General features: G+C 47.5%; 1 protein-coding gene across 1 annotated transcript in view; it reads right to left on the bottom strand.

The window, feature by feature from the left end:
* Positions 1 to 57: 57 nt before the first annotated feature.
* Positions 58 to 17,941, bottom strand: part of CPAP (centrosome assembly and centriole elongation protein) — a 39,206-nt gene continuing 21,322 nt past the window's right edge. The window contains exons 12-16 of the mRNA XM_078616212.1: positions 15,031 to 15,222; positions 12,306 to 12,446; positions 10,289 to 10,373; positions 8,209 to 8,329; positions 58 to 7,572 (exon numbers count right to left, since the gene is read on the bottom strand). Of these exons, the coding sequence (XP_078472338.1) occupies positions 7,374 to 7,572; positions 8,209 to 8,329; positions 10,289 to 10,373; positions 12,306 to 12,446; positions 15,031 to 15,222 (738 nt within the window). The 3' untranslated portion in view covers positions 58 to 7,373. The remainder of the gene's footprint in view (positions 7,573 to 8,208; positions 8,330 to 10,288; positions 10,374 to 12,305; positions 12,447 to 15,030; positions 15,223 to 17,941) is intronic.

The following is a 17,941-nucleotide window of genomic DNA, read 5'->3' as shown; positions in this document are numbered from 1 at the left end:
AATCGGAGGTGCAGATGGGACTCGAAAATTGCGTGAAGTTAGGGCGCGGACATCAGGACAGATTGGAGGGAATGCCATTAAATGGCAGTGCCATGCTTTATTGTTCACTAAAGCCACAGATAAACAAAACACAAAAACAAATCTTTATTTACAAAAAAATAACACGCAATTTTGACCCTTAAAATATCAAGGCCCCGTTTCACAGTTTAAAGATTAAAAAAACGTTAATATTCATATCAACACTGCACACTTTAAGGCACACGTGTAAAAGTGATTTCAGCTCCGAGAACTTTGTAAAAGTATAAGCACAGCACCGTTTTTGTATTTCTCACGGCGATTGTTGATCCGCCGCTTTGCCAAGGCGTTCACGTTCTCCTCTATAAGAGATCTGGTCTGGAAAACTGTCAAAGGTCGCAGGTGACACGTTGCATGTTGGCAGGAGTAGGTTCCACAGGTCGTGTGAAGTCTTGCGATTTCTCTACGGCTCTGTGACGATTTCGTCTGGCCACTGCAGCTCCCTTCCAGATGTAAAAATAAAAAGGCACGCATCTGATATACCGACGACTGGACCAAACATCCCAAGAACAAACTTTCTGAAAGTATCGATCCTCAGTAAGGCCCTCCTGGGCAAAAGCACATCAACACTTTCACAAAACGTGTCTGTACAAAAGAGCAATACACGCACAAACATACCACAAAGGATTGACCCACCACAGGATTTTAGTTAACAAGTATAACGTTTTTTCCCCATAAAAAAACACGAGGAATTCGTTTTTACTCGGATAAAAAACACACCATCACACGCCATGGTAAGAGGAGTAGAGTCAAGATATATAATGCACGGGAAGAATTAGTTTTGATTAGGATAAAAAAAACACTGTCGCACATCATGGTAAGAGGCGTAGAGTGAAGAGATGCAACGTATGGGAAGAGAGAAAGGAATGGAAAAGGATGCCAAGACAAAAAATCCCCAAGGCGAGAGAGCAAGGGCTAAATAAAGATTTAGCAACAGGAAGAAAGACGTGCTGGACAGGGAGAGAAGTAATGACCGGGCCAAGATGTGTGCGATAAAACTAAACTATTCTATTATTTACCAGGCAAGGCGGCCTGGCCACAAATGATATCGGAACTCGGTGGCTCATCACGTGGAAATGTATAGCAACCAAATACTCTAAATGCATGTTTCTAAATGTGGAGGGAAAAACCGGGAGGACCCAGAGAAAAATTAATGCGACCACGGAAAGAGCGTGCAAACTCCAAATATACCAGCGTCAGGGTCGCGATCGAACTCACGACCTCCCGCATACCAGGCGTAGGAGTTAACATCTCGCCACCGCAGATGAAAAGGCGATGAGAGGGGACACAGAAGGAAATGCGGGAGCAGAAGTGAGCACTGTCCGCTTTCATTCAGGGCGGGGGAGAGATTCAGAACGGGGGTGACCAAATACGTCAGCTGATTTACAGGAGGCCTGAGCTTATTTAGAGATATTTACGAGATTCTGGGGCAATGGTTTGATAATCACCAGAATGGAATGAACGTTTGGGGATGTGGAGTAAGGAGATGCTGGAGTGGAATTCGGGTTGCCCAGGGTGTTGGCGAGGTGGTCCTACACTCACGTATTGAGCGCGCGGGGTGCAAGTACGTGCACAGTGTGCGTGCACATCAGTAATTACACGGTGTCCGCAAGGATGTGTGCATGCGCTTATAATGTACATGCAAGAAGAATTTATATTTTTCGATTTAAAGCTTTCGTGACTGCAGGGATTCATCTTCTTGGTTCTTTCGGTAAAGTCACGTAGAAGGAAAATAATAAAATAATAAAAATAAAACATAATATTATTATTATTTTCCTTCTACGTTACTTTACCGAAAGAACCAAGAAGATGAATTATATTTTGTACGTGCAGGTGCTAGGGGTTGGTTATGACATTGTTAGATGGTGGTGGCTTTGGGAGGCGTTCATATAGCAATGGATTAATCATAGAGATGATGATAATGATGATTTACCATACTAATTATTTATAATCAGTCACGTGTATACGTTTGGGTTCGCCTTAATATGACATGGAGCAACCTTTTGGTGGAAACAAAGCCCATGGGTTTATATTAGGCAATCCATGGATACCCCTAATGTCCACGGAGTAATGTATTCCTGAAGCCTGAGCTCCACTTCACAGCAGCTAACTTTTCTCTAGTCTGGTCAACCAAGCGCTAGCCGATGTCATCCGAAATGACCAAGTACAGACCAGAAAAAAACCTCATTCATAAGGAATGTAACTGTAATTGAAATTCGATAATAATTCCATGCATATTCATTGTACACAGTTCTCAGAACTCACTGGCTCATACATCGCAAGCCCATAAGTATGTACCGGACATACATACTTAAAAAAAAATGTATAAAAAAACAGATCAGCCTTCATCACGAATGTTTGACTGTAGTGGCCGTGGAATCCTTGTAGGCACGATACATGTGCAGCCCTGCCGCTGCTTCCTCATGCCACTGCTGGTCAGACGGGCCTCCCCACTCGAAGGAGCTCTCGAGGGACAATTGGACAATTGGCCTAACTATTCCACACCGACCAGACATGTTGGAAGAGGTCGACGTACCCACAGTTTACCCCCCCACCACACGGGGGCCTGCCGATTGACGTCGCTTCGGCGAACCCATTTATGCCGCTGGTTGGTCAGAGGCAGTGGTCGGGTGGAGGGTGAGGTGGAGGGTGAGGTGGAGGGTGAGGTGGAGGGTGAGGTGAGGTGGAGGGTGAGGTGGAGGGTGAGGTGGAGGGTGAGGTGGAGGGTGAGGTGGAGGGTGAGGTGAAGGGTGAGGTGGAGGGTGAGGTGGAGGGTGAGGTGTAGGGTGAGGTGGTGAGGGGGAGGGTGAGGTGGAGGGTGAGGTGAAGGGTGAGGTGGAGGGTGAGGTGGAGGGTGAGGTGGAGGGTGAGGTGGAGGGTAAGGTGGGGTGTTAGGTGGAGGGTGAGGTGGAGGGTAAGGTGGATGGAGAGGTGGAGGGTGAGGTGGAGGGTGAGGTGGAGGGTGAGGGTGAGGTGAAGGGTGAGGTGGAGGGTGAGGTGGAGGGTGAGGTGGAGGGTGAGGTGGAGGGTGAGGTGGAGGGTGAGGTGGAGGGTGAGGTGGAGGGTGAGGTGAAGGGTAAGGTGGAGGGTGAGGTGGAGGGTGAGGTGAAGGGTGAGGTGGAGGGTGAGGTGGAGGGTGAGGTGTAGGATGAGGTGGAGGGTGAGGTGGAGGGTGAGGTGGAGGGTGAGGTGGAGGGTGAGGTGAAGGGTGAGGTGGAGGGTGAGGTGGAGGGTGAGGTGGAGGGTAAGGTGGAGGGTAAGGTGCAGGGCGAGGTGGAGGGTGAGAGAGAAATCTGCCCCCCATTGTTTCCACTGCCTCGCTGGGAGGTTGAGTCAGACCCGGAGCGCTGTGAATTGCGAGTCCAGGGTGCAAACCATTCACACAGCTTGCAGGTGCCGTAGGTAACACCCCTTGCAACATGACCCGCATTTCGACCGAATAAGCCAGTGCTCTTCAACGCAAGGCCCGCGCGGCCCCTGACAATACACAAATGGTGAAAACACCCCCCCCCCCATCATCATCGTGCTGCTATCAAACCCCCAACGGTTTCAAATGTGTGGCGGCTCTCACACTGATGATGTCTTATCAGCGAAAGTGGCCCCCCCTCTGAAAATTAATGAAGAATGCTGGAATAAGCAACACAACTGTTTACAATCTTAAAATATCAGACATACGGATCATCATCTGATTTGCGGTCCGTTGGGACTGCCTACATCACGTCTTATTTCCACATAAGATAATGATCGTGTTATTTTTCCATTGGAATCAAGTGACAGTGATCCCGATGCAAGATTTTGATCGCGAAATGACCGTACCTCTAGAGCCTGTGTCGCCTGAAAACCCGGCCTTGTTAAGAGGTGGGCCTCTAAATGTCTCTGAAAAGTAGGTGCAGGTTATTGCTGCGAACATGCATCGGCTTGGCGTTCCCGAAGCCAGGGGCTGATAGGCACTGGCATGACTAAATCCTGACATGTACTCCGATTAGGTCAGGGGTTCGATCCCGACCCCGACGCCTGCTATATATTTGGAGTTTGCATGTCTCTCTCCTCGTGGTCGCGTGGATTTTTTTCACCGGTTTAGACTCTTTAGATTATTTTGCTGCTAAAAATGTCCAAATAATCAGCCACTTTGTTGAGCTATCATTTGTGGCCAGATCGTTTTTTAAAAAATTATTGAATACCTCAGTGGGCTTTGTCTGCTAGGATGGGGATGGATTAGTTTAATTTTGTATGTGTCTGGGTGATTTGTTTACCTTTCTTGAACTTTGCACTCCTATCGTGTTTCTGTACTGTTTGTTGGTGTAACGTTCTTACCCCGTACCCCAACCGGACATCTGTGGTAAAGAGCTTTATAGCTCATCGGATTCTTCCAGTATAAATATTCTGATTCTGAATTAATAGTACCACTGCTTATTATTCCACACCTGCACTGAATGCCGTGAGCAGCAATGTTTTTATATTTCTGCATGTTGTATGTGATGGGGTTACGGGACATCTGCAGCTACTTGAGGCCGCTACATTGACTTCAGACATCAGTTCTAACCTGGCACGCATGCTAACATGGGTTCGAATCCAGGCAGTGGACTGAAATTAAACCTGTTTCTCAAGTGTAGTTACATCATCTCAGCCTGATCACCAATGACCACACAACAACAAAAAATCACATTTGATTTTCCCCTTGATTTTGCTAAAGTCCAGCTTTGAGAATTAAAAAGATCAGCTTTGCCGTCGCGCGTCAAACATTACTCTGCAGCTGGGTGGGCGGATGACTGATAGTGTACGTTGAACTTCTTTAGCACCGTACATAGCCAACCGTGATAATTGGATGTGTGGAAAATCTTTAATTCCGACTCCATCCACCGTGCGTTTGCCTTGCAATCGTGTCCAGAAACTGCACGTGGTCTTGCCTCTCCATTATTGGCCATTTGTGATGATCTGACGGAGCTAAGTGTATGTTGCCTGTCAGTGTGAACACCTGCCAATAGCCTCATCTCCCATCATTGCGTGGGAAAATCCCAAAGTTCTACAAAGATTGGACCAGCCGTGCGCATTGGTCCAAAACACATCAGCTTTGGCATTTTAACGATCGAGGAGGCATCTCTGCTTGACTGCTCAGCAGTGGCAAGCACTGAATATATGTAAGTATTAACATTACAATAAAATGTTTGGGGGATAAAAAAAAAACGACAGTTGTAGATTTGACTCGCCAACAAATATCGGCACAATCTTCTGGATCACATGCCCTGAAGATTGCAAACATGAGCAGAGGCAGATTTTTCCGTAGATAATAACAATGCAGCTGCCAGCTCAGGTGGCGCTGTGGCAGGGCGCTCCCGCTCACAATCGGGCAGAATGTGAGAGCTCTATTTGGGGGTCAGCTTTACCCAGGGGGTCGGCAACCTGCGTCTCCGGGGCCGCATGCGGTGGCTCTTTAAGGGCTGCAGTGCAGCTCTTGAAATTCGGGGAAAAAAAAATGGCTCGTCTTGTTATTTTGGTTGCTGACCCCCTGACCATGGAAGTCCAGTTCACCATGGAAGTCCAGTTCACCATGGAAGTCCAGCTCACCATGGAAGTCCAGTTCACCATGGAAGTCCAGTTCACCATGGAAGTCCAGTTCACCATGGAAGTCCAGTTCACCATGGGTAGGGGTCGCCAACCTACGGCTCCGGAGCCGCATGCGGCTACTCAAGGAACTGTTTCGTGAAGTTATTTATTAAGGAGCACCGTCTCGTGTTCACATTGCATTGCGGCTCCTCTTCAAATGTTTTTATTTTATTTACAGAATTCAAAACAAATTACTCTTCCCGTTGTTTTGGTTGCCGGCCCCCGGCTTAACCCATCGTCGCAGTGGCCATCCTCCAGAGGCAACATTGGCTCAAGACCAGCAGCAGACACGTGCTCTGCCTCATGCTCGTTTCAAACAGGGGGCACCACTGTGACCTAATTTCTACATTCGACTAATCTGTTAGCTTATAATGAACCCAAGTTCAGCTGTAATCATATCGTGAATGAAGAGTCACTGATAAAAGTAAATAAAATAATGCAAGTTGATAAGCAGCTTGTTCTGTAAAAAAATGCATCGATTTCCAGTGAAGGAATGCATACCTACATATCAAACTCTTGATAAAGCAATCCCACAGACTTGGACCTGAATGTTATGTGAAACTCATGAACCCTTACTGACCCATCTCAGGCACGGGGATCAGCCGACTCTGACCTCCTTCGTAGGCTTGTCACCCTCTCTGCCGGACATCGGCAGCGGAATCATCTGCCAAATTAGTGCCAAAATTCAGAAGCCATCTTTTATGACACATTCAAGATTTCCCTTCTTTGATCTTAAGGCACATGCAATTCCTTCAGTGAGCACGGCTTATATGAGATGAGGAAGCCGTGGCTCGCGGTTGAATATTGTATCATCGTTAGTTTTTGTCACGCTTTGTTGACCCGTGAAAGCCTCGTCGTCGAGTCTCAAGACTCTTTATCGGGAGGCTCCCGCCAAGTTTTGCAATCCCAATCGACGAGCTGAAGTGCAGTGTGACGTACGACTTGGCACATGATAAGGCACCGTGTGCTGGCTCTTTGACAAAAGGCACGACAAGAAATGTGCATATCTATTGCATCAATATTATTATAAAAACATTTTAAAATAACTTTGCCAGTGGAGTTTTTCTTCTTCTTCTTCTTACATCGGTGAGTGAACGCTGCCAGGTGGTGGTGGCCTTAAAAAAACAATGCCCTTCTGTGCCCTGCTGTAGGCAGGCTATGCGGGTGGGAAGTTCAGAACGACTGTTCCATTGATTTATACACGGATCCAATTTCAGATCTGTATGGAATATGACAAAGGCTGTGGGAATAAATGTGTCAAGGGTTTGGGACCTGTCTTGGATGAGATGAGAGATCTGATTCGTCACGTGTCTGAGTGGATGCATTGAGCATTTTGAAAGAGATCATTAGAAGGTTTCACTTTAATTGCATGAGATGTGTCAGATTGCGTTTTAACCGTGTCTATAACCACGACCAATTTTCAGTGTGCCACAGCTTGTTCGGTGTACCATGACGTACCAAAACATGCCAGAGCTTTCCACGGCATGCAACTGTGTCACAGAGCAGACTGCAGCACCAACCGGCACCGCCACAGCGCGCCACAAAACTTGGTTCATCGTGCCACGGCATGTCACCGGCTCAGCTCACGCGACGGGACTTGAGCCAGGGGACAGAGGGCGCCAGCGCTGATGTACGTACGCACGTTGAACTTCTCCTCGCGCCGTACGTAGCCGACCGCGCTAATCGGGCGGCGCTTAGTGGGCATCGGTGCCGTCAAAGACGATGTTGCCGGCGCTGTCCTTGAGCCGCAGGCGCCCCGAGGCGTAGCGCGTCTCCTGGCGTCCGTCGGGGAAGACCGTCTTGACGGTGCCGTCCGGGTACTCGCGCCGCTTGTAGCGCGCCGTGTGCACCTCGCGTTGTCCGTCCGCAAACTCGATCTCGCGGTCGCCGTTGCTGCGAGAACAACGAACGCAAAGTCAGCAAACGCAGCGTCGCCGCTGTTAACCTTGCACCACGGTGGCCAGGAGATGTTGACTATCCCGCCTGGTATACAAGAGGTGGTGTGGGTTCGATCCCGACCCTGACCGCCTGTATACTCGCGAGTTTGCTTGTTCTCAGTGTGGTCATGTGAATGTATCTTTCCAGGTGCTGCAGTTTTTCCCTCCACATCTAGAAACATGCACTTCAGAGTATTTGGCTGCTATACATTTCCACGTGATAAGTTACTTTGTTGAGCTATCATTTGCGATAACCAGGCCGCTTCTGAAAAAGAGCCGAATAGCTCAGTGGTGCCTTACCTGGTAAAATAAAAATAGTTTAATAGTTTTAGTTTATTTCAACTACAAGGCATCTCACATTGCAAAAAAATGCTACATTACTGGCATTGCCCGAATGCCATGCTGGGCTCCACATAGCCCAGCACCCACCAAAATTCTCCTTATTCCATGACGAGCTAGGAATCGTACTCGACGCTAAGTACGGAACCGCAATGGCAGGCCAGCAATCGCGGCGATCGCCCAGCCCTGGTTTGGTGTTGGCAGTGACGCTGGCGACCATAGGTGAATGTGGAGGTGAGGGGGTTTGGCTCACAGCTGAGTGTGAATGACGGTGCCATCTGGACAAATCGTCTCCTCGCGCCCGTCCACATGCAGGTGCTTCACGGTCTGGTCAGGAAACACGATCTCCTTGCTTCCGTCCGGGTAGTGTTTCTCTGCATGTACACAGGCAGCAGGCGAAGCAGCAACAGCAGCAGCAACAGCAACAGCAGCAGCAGCAGGAGAAGCAGCAAAGCAGCAGCACAGCAGCACCAAGCAGCAACAGCAGCAAGCAGCAGCAAAAAGCAACAGCAGAAAGCAGCAACAGCAAGCAGCAATAGCAGCAGCAAGCGAAAAAAGCAACAGCAGCAGCATCCACAGCAAGCAGAAGTAGCAGCAACAGTAGCAGCAGCAACAGCAGCAGGCGAAGCAGCAACAGCAGCAGCAGGCGAAGCAGCAACAGCAGCAGCATCCGCAGCAGCAGCAACAACAGCAGCAGCAGAATTAGGCGGGGACCTCAAGTGGGGGTTTGGTCACCATGGCACACGTGCCAGGCCATGTGGCGTGGTCAAGGCTCACCTGGGGGGAGGTAAAGCGGCCGGCCCAGGTGTTGAGTCATAATCGCACCTCCGATTAGCACGGTTGGCTACGCAGTGTGAAAGACGTTCAACATGCATACTGTACATACAACCCAGGTGCCATTGATTGAGTAACAAAGGCTCCCTGACTGAAAAGCCACTCCCAAGTTAAACTTTTAAAAATATATTAACGCATTGTAAAAAAAGCCATCCTGGGTCAATTGTGTTATTTCTATCATATATGTAAGTAAACGCAGCAGATGGTTTATCTTCATTTACAATCGCAAAAAAGAAGAGAGTGTGTCCTGACTTTCCATCAAACACGACAGTTAATGTCAAGCTCCGACCACAAAAACATTAATATTCACGAGCATTCAAGTAATTGATATTCACGAGCATGCAAGGAATTGTGTCAGGAGCGAAACACGCCCCTGTTTGAATAAAGGACTTGTGATTTTACAGAGGTAACTTGAATGGGAGAAAGATTGAGCATCATACTTCGTCTGTTGGGCTGCCTTACTTTATTCAAACAAAACAACTATGGGGGAAAAAAAAAAGATTACAATAGGCAGTCAGAGGCTGGCGAGAAGGAGCCATGATCCACGATGTTAAGTTGTACAGATGGCAGGAGTTCAGGGGAGAAGTAACAAGGCCACAGCAAACCTACTGTTCAGTAGCTGCAGGATCTGAGAGTGTTGGCAATGAGGTGTGGTGGGATCAACGGCTTTGGCGATGGGCGCCACGGTGGCGAGATGTTAACAACCTCGCCTGCTATACAGGAGGTTGTGAGTTCGATCCCGACCCTGACGCCTGCTGTACAGTTGGAGTTTGCATGTTCTCCCCGTGTTCGTGTGGCTTTTTCTCCGGGTCCTCCGGTTTTTCCCTCCACATTTAGAAACATGTGTTGAAGAGTATTTGGCTGTCAGAAATTTGCACTTGATAAGCCACTTTGTTAAGCTATCATTTGTGGCCAGGTCGCTTCTGAAAAAGAGCTACATAGCTCATTGAGCCTTACCTAGAAAAATAAAAATATTAATTTTTTAGTAGTTTAACAGAGGTGTGGGGGCATCAATGGCTTTGGCTGTGATTGAGTCTTGATCTTGATAACAAGCTGGTTTGTTTTGAGGATGGGGTAGCCGGAATCAGAGGAAAGAAAAAGACTTGAGTCCGGGTGAAAAGAAGCCTGAAATGGAACTGGAATGAAGACAATGCACCAGGAGATCTCTGTAGCTGATGATGACAGTGGGACCTTGAGAACTGGTGAAATGTAGTTCCCTGTTATAAGTTCAAGTGAGGAACCCCAAGCGACAACATTCTGTTTCAAGGGAAATAACATCAGTATCCATCTTCTTGGTCGGACTTCACCTGAGGACGGCTGCTTGCGTTGTGGCCGAAACGTCGTGAGAATTATTTTATTATGTTTTATTTTTATTATTTTATTATATCCCTTCCACGTGACTTTACCGAAAGAACCAAGAAGATGAATCCCTGCAGTCACGAAAGCTTTAAATCGAAAAAAAATATCATCAGGATCATCATCAGCAACGTAAAACTCACCAATCTGATTGTCCGGGAACTGTAGAATCTCCAAACCGTCCGGAAAAGTGGTCTGTGTGGTCTGAGCATCTGCGTAGTAGTAAATCTAGAGAGGAAAGTGTAGAAAATTATTAATATTTACATGGCATACGTCCGCATGACTACAGGTGATATCGCCCGTGACAGTTCTGCGATTGTGCTCAAGAGTGAGGACATGTGGGGTCACGTGGGGTCACGTGAGGTCACTGGGGGTCACGTGGGGGTCACATGGGGTCACGTGGGGTTTGACGGCAGCGTCAGAGCCAGCACCTCGGTCTCTGGTGAAAGCAGCAGCAGCAGCCAATTTATGGAAAGGCGACAGAAATGACGGCAAAGTTATTATGCATGAATAGTTATGAATCTAAATGGGTTGGTTTGGTCGTTACATAGTTATTCAGAGTGGTGTGGAGGTTTGGTTTCTACAGAGAGTTTGTCTAACCCCTAGTTAAATGAGAACTGCAATCAGGAATGCATCACTCAATGGATTATGCTAATTATGGCTTCACAAACCTCGTTAAAACAAGCAGTTCCACCCATAATGCATTGTGCCAGCCAGTTAAAGTAAAATTTGAATACAAACGAGTTTATTTGGTAGAAATAGTTTTATTATTATTGAAGGGTGAGTCTGCTGCTCATTAGCTACCAATACTGTATTCATGTGCCAATAAAAAAATAGTTAATCAGGATTTTTTAATTTTCATTAATTCCCAGTGTTAAGTGCAGACTACAACTATTAACCTTAACAGGTTTTTTTGGGTTAGATCGCCTAAATAGAAATGTGTCGTGAAACCCGCCAACACCCAACAGCGCCAATTAGTAAGGTTTGTCAAGTAAACAAAAACTCTGTTACTAGTTCAGCACACCAGTGTGTTGCAGAGTAAACCCACGACATTAACAATTCGAGTACGACGTTTCGCCGGGCATTACAACTAGCATCATCAGGCTGGTTGTAATCACATTTATATTTACGAAATCTTACCCAAAAACATCTCTATTATAGATAATATTGGTCGTGAAAGGCTACGTGTTAAACTACTATCCACTATCTCTCTGTCCTGCTATGAAGAAGAATCATTGCCTGAAAAATCACATTATATATATTTTTTCTATTAAAGTCAAAGTGTGAATGAGACATGTGTTGAGTGTTTTGTTCTTTGCACTTGTGCACTGCTGCCAACGCAGCATCAGCAGCATCACCAAAGAATTTGTTCTAAAGAGAGACAATCGTATGGCATCACATCAGGGACGGACCAGGGGAGACGATGCCACACGCGATGATACCACCACCGACATCTCTGCAACACGGGGCCCCTTTAACAAACATCCGCAAAACACCGGCTTACGTTGCGTTTAACCGAATTACGTCTAGCGGCGTGGAAGGGCGGTGATGATCTCTTTGTGCAGTCATGGGTGACGACTGAGCCTGACATCTCAAACTCCCCACAGATAAAACTTTGCTCCCGTTTCCTCCCACATGTGAACATGAATAGGCCGTTAACACCTTCAAACACGGAGGACGGCAGAACTCGGGCAATGGTTGGCACCGGCTCATCGCGCGGTTGCCTTCCCGCTCGTCCGTGGTTCCTCCTCTCTCGACAAGGAGCGTGGACCGCGCAGCGACGCGTTACAAGTTGAAATGAGACATCTTGATGCGCAAACTCCTGCAGCAAATTGCGCACTTCAGTTGGCGGTCGACGTTCGAGGTGGACTGCGACTCTTCAAAGGAATGGCGCCACCTACGTGGTCGCCCTCCCCGCCACCCCCCCCCCCCACCCGTGATCCATGGATTACACAAATCACTCGAGGCGCCGGTGTACGGCAGCCAAGAGCAGTTTTGTCGCAGGTCTCGCGTTTGGGCGCAACGTTCCTCCGCTGACTACGCGTGATGACTGAATGAACTCCGCACCTCTGCATGCAGTACTGTGACTTTAGCACCAGTGGCGACTGGCGACCAGGCGAGGGGGGGGGAGGGGGGGTGGGGGGGGGTTGGGTCGCTCACCACGCGCTGGTCGGGCAGCACGCGCTTCACGTCTCCGTTGAAGAAGGCCACGAGCACCGAGCGACCGCCGGGGCTCACCTCCCTGCGCGTGCCGTTGGGGAAGCGCAGCGTGCGGCGGCCTTCGCGCGACACCACCTCCACCTGCGGCGCAGACAGCAACGCGTGCAACCACCGTCACCGCCGCCGTCACCACCGCTGCCTTCCTAAAACTAAGCTATTTTATTTAACCAGGTAAGGCCCACTGAGCTATATATATATAGGGACGCCTCTACTTATGAAACATTCGACTGATGAACTTTCAGATATACGAACAAACCTGTCCGTATGTCCAGTTGCCTGTTCGGACCGAGATTCGTAAGTTCAACCGCCGCGTAATAGATGGCGGTTGTGGCATCTATATCCGCAGAAGAACCAGTAGCATCTACATCTGCAGAACGTAAAGAACCAGTAGCATCTACATCTGCAGAACGTGAAGAACCAGTGGCATCTACATCTGCAGAACGTGAAGAACCAGTGGCATCTACATCTGATGAACGTGAAGAACCAGTGGCACCTACATCTACAGAACGTGAAGAACCAGTGGCATCTACATCTGCAGAACGTGAAGAACCAGTGGCATCTACATCTGCAGAACGTGAGGAACCAGTGGCCTCAACATCTACAGGAGATTATACAACTTTTAAAGCCATTCTCCGTGTTTAGTGTACATGCCGTATAGTATAACACGTTCGGAATCGACAGGAGTAAAGTTGGACTTAAGAACAGAACCCTGGAACCTTACTCGTTCGTAAGTAGAGGAGTCCCTGGAGTTGTAACTTTCTGACCCACATGGACTGGGCGCCACGGTGGCGAGATGTTAACCACCTCGCCTGGTATACAGGAGCTCGTGGGTTCAATCCTGGCTCTGAAGTCTGTATATTTGGAGTGTGCCAGCACACACTGTGGGTACATTCATCATCAGACACGGTCAATCCACTGCTGGATGAAGGCCTCCACAAGTCGTTGCCATCCATTACGATCTCGTGATGTCACGATCCATCTCGCTCGCGGAAACGAGCTCGCTCATATCATCGTTACATCTCCACGGTGGTAATCCTCTCAAGCACGTAAACTCATTTGGGTGCTATTCCATAACCAATGTTATCCATTGACCTTCATTCCCTTCTTGCCACGATGGGTCCAAAATAGTACATTTAAAAAATCACCTACATTTTTCTCATATGCTGTTATACAACGGAATCATCGTCTGCTACCGGAAGACTAATGTCCCATGTGACTCTTGCATGAGACTATCCTGGCCTGTAGCGTTCTCACCTGGAAAAACTTAAATATACTTGAAAGTGTCATGCTTTGTCAACAAAAACCCACATTATTTTCCTTAACTCGGGAATTGACCTTGCGAAAGCGAAGGGACGGTGCATAACTTTAAATGTCAATAATATTCAGTGAATATCACGGCACTGCGATGACACGGAAAACGGGAGATTACCAGCATCACCATTGGAACCTCATTTGCCAGAAGAAAAAATATGATAATTAGTTTTTTACCCTTTTATCTGGCAACAAAACTGACACCTTTTTTACAAGGAGTCATGTTTGCATAGACCACAACACCTGCAGTCATAATGCAAAAAAACAACTCTGATAATGCATGCACTGTCTTTGAAGTTGATTGTTCCACACCCAAGACAGCTTTCCTTAAAGCCTTGTTTTCATTACGACTGCAGGTATTGTGGTCTATGCAAACATGACTCCTTGTAAAAAAGGTGTCAGTTTTGTTGCCAGAAAAAAGGGTAAAAAAACAATTATCATTACCAGCATCGTCGTCAGATATTCTCGTGTCTTCGTCGTCTTATCGCAGCGACCCTCACGTCTAATGCCCTTGTACGGCGGCAGCCGCAACCTCTCCGTGTTTCTCAAATTTACTATCGCCAACACCGACCGCCCCCATCACAGCTGGTAAGAACCTATGGATACAAACTTAAAACTTAACTCAATCGTAGAAACCCCCCCCCCCCCCGCGTATTTCTGAAGGTCAACGGGTGCATATTTTTCTTGACCTAATGCAAATAATATCTGTGCAGCATGTGCATCGGGCGCCCTGTAATTCATCTACCGGTGCCGGTGAGAGGCTAAATGGGTGCCGGTGAGTGGCTGGAGAGTGCCGGTAAATATTGGGCAGGGAGCGACATGCGTCGAGTGTTATCAAGTGAAGTGGCAAATGTGCGTTAAGTGCAGATCGCAGGGTTCTAGGAAAGGGGGTGATGTTTTCTGACCTGTGTGACGTTTATGGGCACAGCCTCCTGTTGCGATATCACTTCATGAGACTCCAAGGCAGTGACGGCTCCCACAGTTTCAAGTGAAATTAATCGAACACAAGGGTTATCAAGGTGGAACTTTTTTTGCTATCACACATTTTTCATTTCAATGGTGATAGGGTACAGGCCAGGGCAGCAAGGAGCATGTATGAGAGCACTCCACCAACTTTATTAAAGGTGGGGTGAACAATGAGCACCGACTGCCTGCGACACGTTTTAATTTTGCCGTGTTTGACCTCGCACCTCCAATTGGCTGAACCTTTCAAGTTTTTGACTCGCCATTTTTGCTGTTGTTGCGCATTTCAGTTTTTTGTCCACATACAGAGACAGCTTCTCACATCTAATTGCAACAGACACCTCGGGCGGACACCTACACGGTTTAACGCAATGGGCCGCAAGTCTCTTACCTTGCCATCGGGATGTGTAACCTCTTCCAGCACCTCCTCGTCCACGGTCCTGCTTCCGTCCAGCGAGCCCGCACCCCAGTCGGGAGACTGCTCCACACCCGGGCCGCAGTCACCGCCGCCCTCCTTGCGCACACGGCCAGGAATCATTTCATGTATAAAATCTTTAAAAATACTTTTTTTTAAACACGCATTAATGAAATGTACTGTCCGAGCTGCCCCTCCCCCTGCCCCCGTCCCCCATCGCCCCTCCCCTCCTTCCACATCCCCCGCCCCTGGGCGTGGCTCCCCGAGGCTTGCCGTGACGTAAGGGACCGTGATGATTTACAGGCAACGTCAGTTGAGCGTGGACAATTAGAGCCGTTAAAAAGATTGTTTAAAAAAAATATATATTTTTTTTATGATAGAATATAGTATTGTCATCAGTATGACATAGCTATACGAAGTTTGCAGTCGATAGCACATTGGGAAGTGTGTAAAAATTGAGTTACAAGACTTCTTTTTTGAGGATACAACAGACGAAGTGAGTTAAATAACAGCGTGTAATAATGGAGTGGAGCATGCATCCGGGCTCGGGGTGGTTGGGAAGCTCTCGAGGTTCTGCCAACAGCACCGAGCCGGCAAATTGCCGACAAGCCTACAACCAAGCATGAGTTACAAATCGAGATGCACCCACCATAACAGGTCCCTGCGGGGTAGGCTGGTAGGAACGAATAACCAAAGAATATAAAGATAATGTATTATTACACTTGTTTAGCCAGGAAAGCCTCACTGAGTGTAAAGGTTTTTGTAGGGTCCTGCCAAGTGTTTGCAGTAGGGGGCGATGTTGCTACACCTAATCGGACATCGGACGGACGGACGATATAATCTATTGTAGGCTGATTCACTTCGTCCCTACTAGTATAAGATGTTATACCCGACCATTGTAAGAAATACAATTGACACGTGAATGGAATTCAGTGAAGCCTTGCGCTCGGATGCCTGGTCGTCCACGTGCTCTGCTCGAGCTCTCTCGTTTGTCACATTTGTTTGATTAAATAAACAAAATAAACCCGTGATAATTGTTTTTTTACCCTTTTATCTGGCAACAAAACTGACACCTTTCTTACAAGGAGTCATGTTTGCATTGACCACAATACCTGAGGTCGGAATGCAAACAAAAAACACAACTCTGATAATGTATGCACTGTCCTTGAAATTGATTGGTCCACACCCGAGACAGCTTTTCTTAGAGCCTAGTCTCACATGGTGTTGGACCAGATGACACCAAAAGGCACACTAAAAAAAAGGAGTCGGTTTTGATGCCAGATAAAAGGGTAAAAAAACAATTATCATATTTTGCTACTGGCAAAGGAATTTCCAATAAAATAAACCCTTGTTTACGTCAGAAAACCCCCTTCAGCCTTTCACATGCAGTCAACCTCAGCTTTCCACCTTTGCTTCAGGGTGATGGTACCCGGATTAAACTATCCGGGAGTAATTTTCAAGCGTAATTGCATAGTAAGTATTTGGTTAGGTGTCATTAAATGTGAAATAAACTTAGTTAATTATGCATTTATTAATAATTTGCAATACTCTGGACATCCCCCAATACCAGAAAGCCAATTCGTCCGGTATTAAATAGGGTTTAACCGCCGATGTAATCAGAAAGAGGTGGTTGTGATGGGTGGAACACGCGTGTAAGACGGAGGAGGGCAGGTTACCGAGACCGGCACGAGAGTGGTCAAGGACCGAAGAAAAGTCCACGACCTGAATGCCAAATTTGGTGCGGGACTGAACGAGCAAACCTTGAAGGTCACTCGACAGCCGAGGGATAGGCAGAGCGAAGTGACGGCGAGCTGCGTCGCGTTGCCATCGTCGGCCGTGACGATTGACTCTTTCAAGGCGGCGCTGAGATTGAGTGTGTGGGGCTCGGTTTTACCGGTTTGTGGTGAGAGGTGCCGAAGGGATGTGACAAGTCTTGAGTGGCGGCTTTCAGGGTGGCCGTACGTGGGGTGTCCTCCGCTGCCGCCGCCGTCGCCGTCGCCACCGCTGCTCCCGTTGAACTCAAGTCCGTCCTCGTGGTCCTGGAAGCTGAGACACAGCGACAACTGTAACATACGTCTTGAGCACTTAAGTCCAGTCCCATACGTGTCGTTGCCATGAACGCTCCCATTCTGAAACATGTGAATGTTAGACCGACGAGTCGTCACGGTATGTGAGATCTCAAAACTTAAGCAGTTGTGCTTTCGCTATGTTGTCCCCACCTGAAGAAGGACGCTTGTGTTGCGCCCGAAACGTCGTGATTTAATTTATTAAATGAGATTTTTTTTACCTACGTGACTTCACCGAAAAAACCAAAGAGTATGAATCCTTGCAGTCACGAAAGCTTCAAATCTAGGACTGTAATGTCGTTAATGGTAGAGGAGCAGCTTGCAACTGGTAGGCAGCAAAGTTCAAAGCTTGGTTGGGGGTTGCCTCAGCCGATCGTTCCTTCCCCAAGCTCTGGGGTCGAAAGAATCAGCGCCACGTTGTGGGCAAGTCAACAGTGGCTGTCCTATGGCTGGACTTGCAGCTGCCATAGGAATGAGGAATTGACACCACTGGTTCAGGACTACAAACAGGAGATGGATGAGCACCGCCTCAACGTTACTTTGGGCAGGAAATCGCTCTGACCCACTTGAGTCGTTAATTCACAACCGTATTTGTTTAACCAACATCACAGATAATTATACTAATAGGGTTTTCCCCCTTTTTTATGGCAACAAAACTGACACCTTTTGCAAGGAATCATGCTTACATTAACCACAATACTTGCAGTCAAATGCAAACAAAAAACAATACTCTGATCATTTATGCATTGTCAATGCATAAATTATCAGAATATTGTTGTCAATGCATAAATGATCAGAGTATTGTTTTTTGTTTGCATTTG

This window comes from Lampetra planeri, chromosome 50 (genome assembly GCF_965212315.1).
Source record: "Lampetra planeri chromosome 50, kcLamPlan1.2.h2, whole genome shotgun sequence".
Taxonomy (NCBI): Eukaryota; Metazoa; Chordata; class Hyperoartia; order Petromyzontiformes; family Petromyzontidae; genus Lampetra; species Lampetra planeri.
Note: the sequence above shows the minus strand (reverse complement) of the source record. Positions and strands in the feature narration are given on the sequence as shown.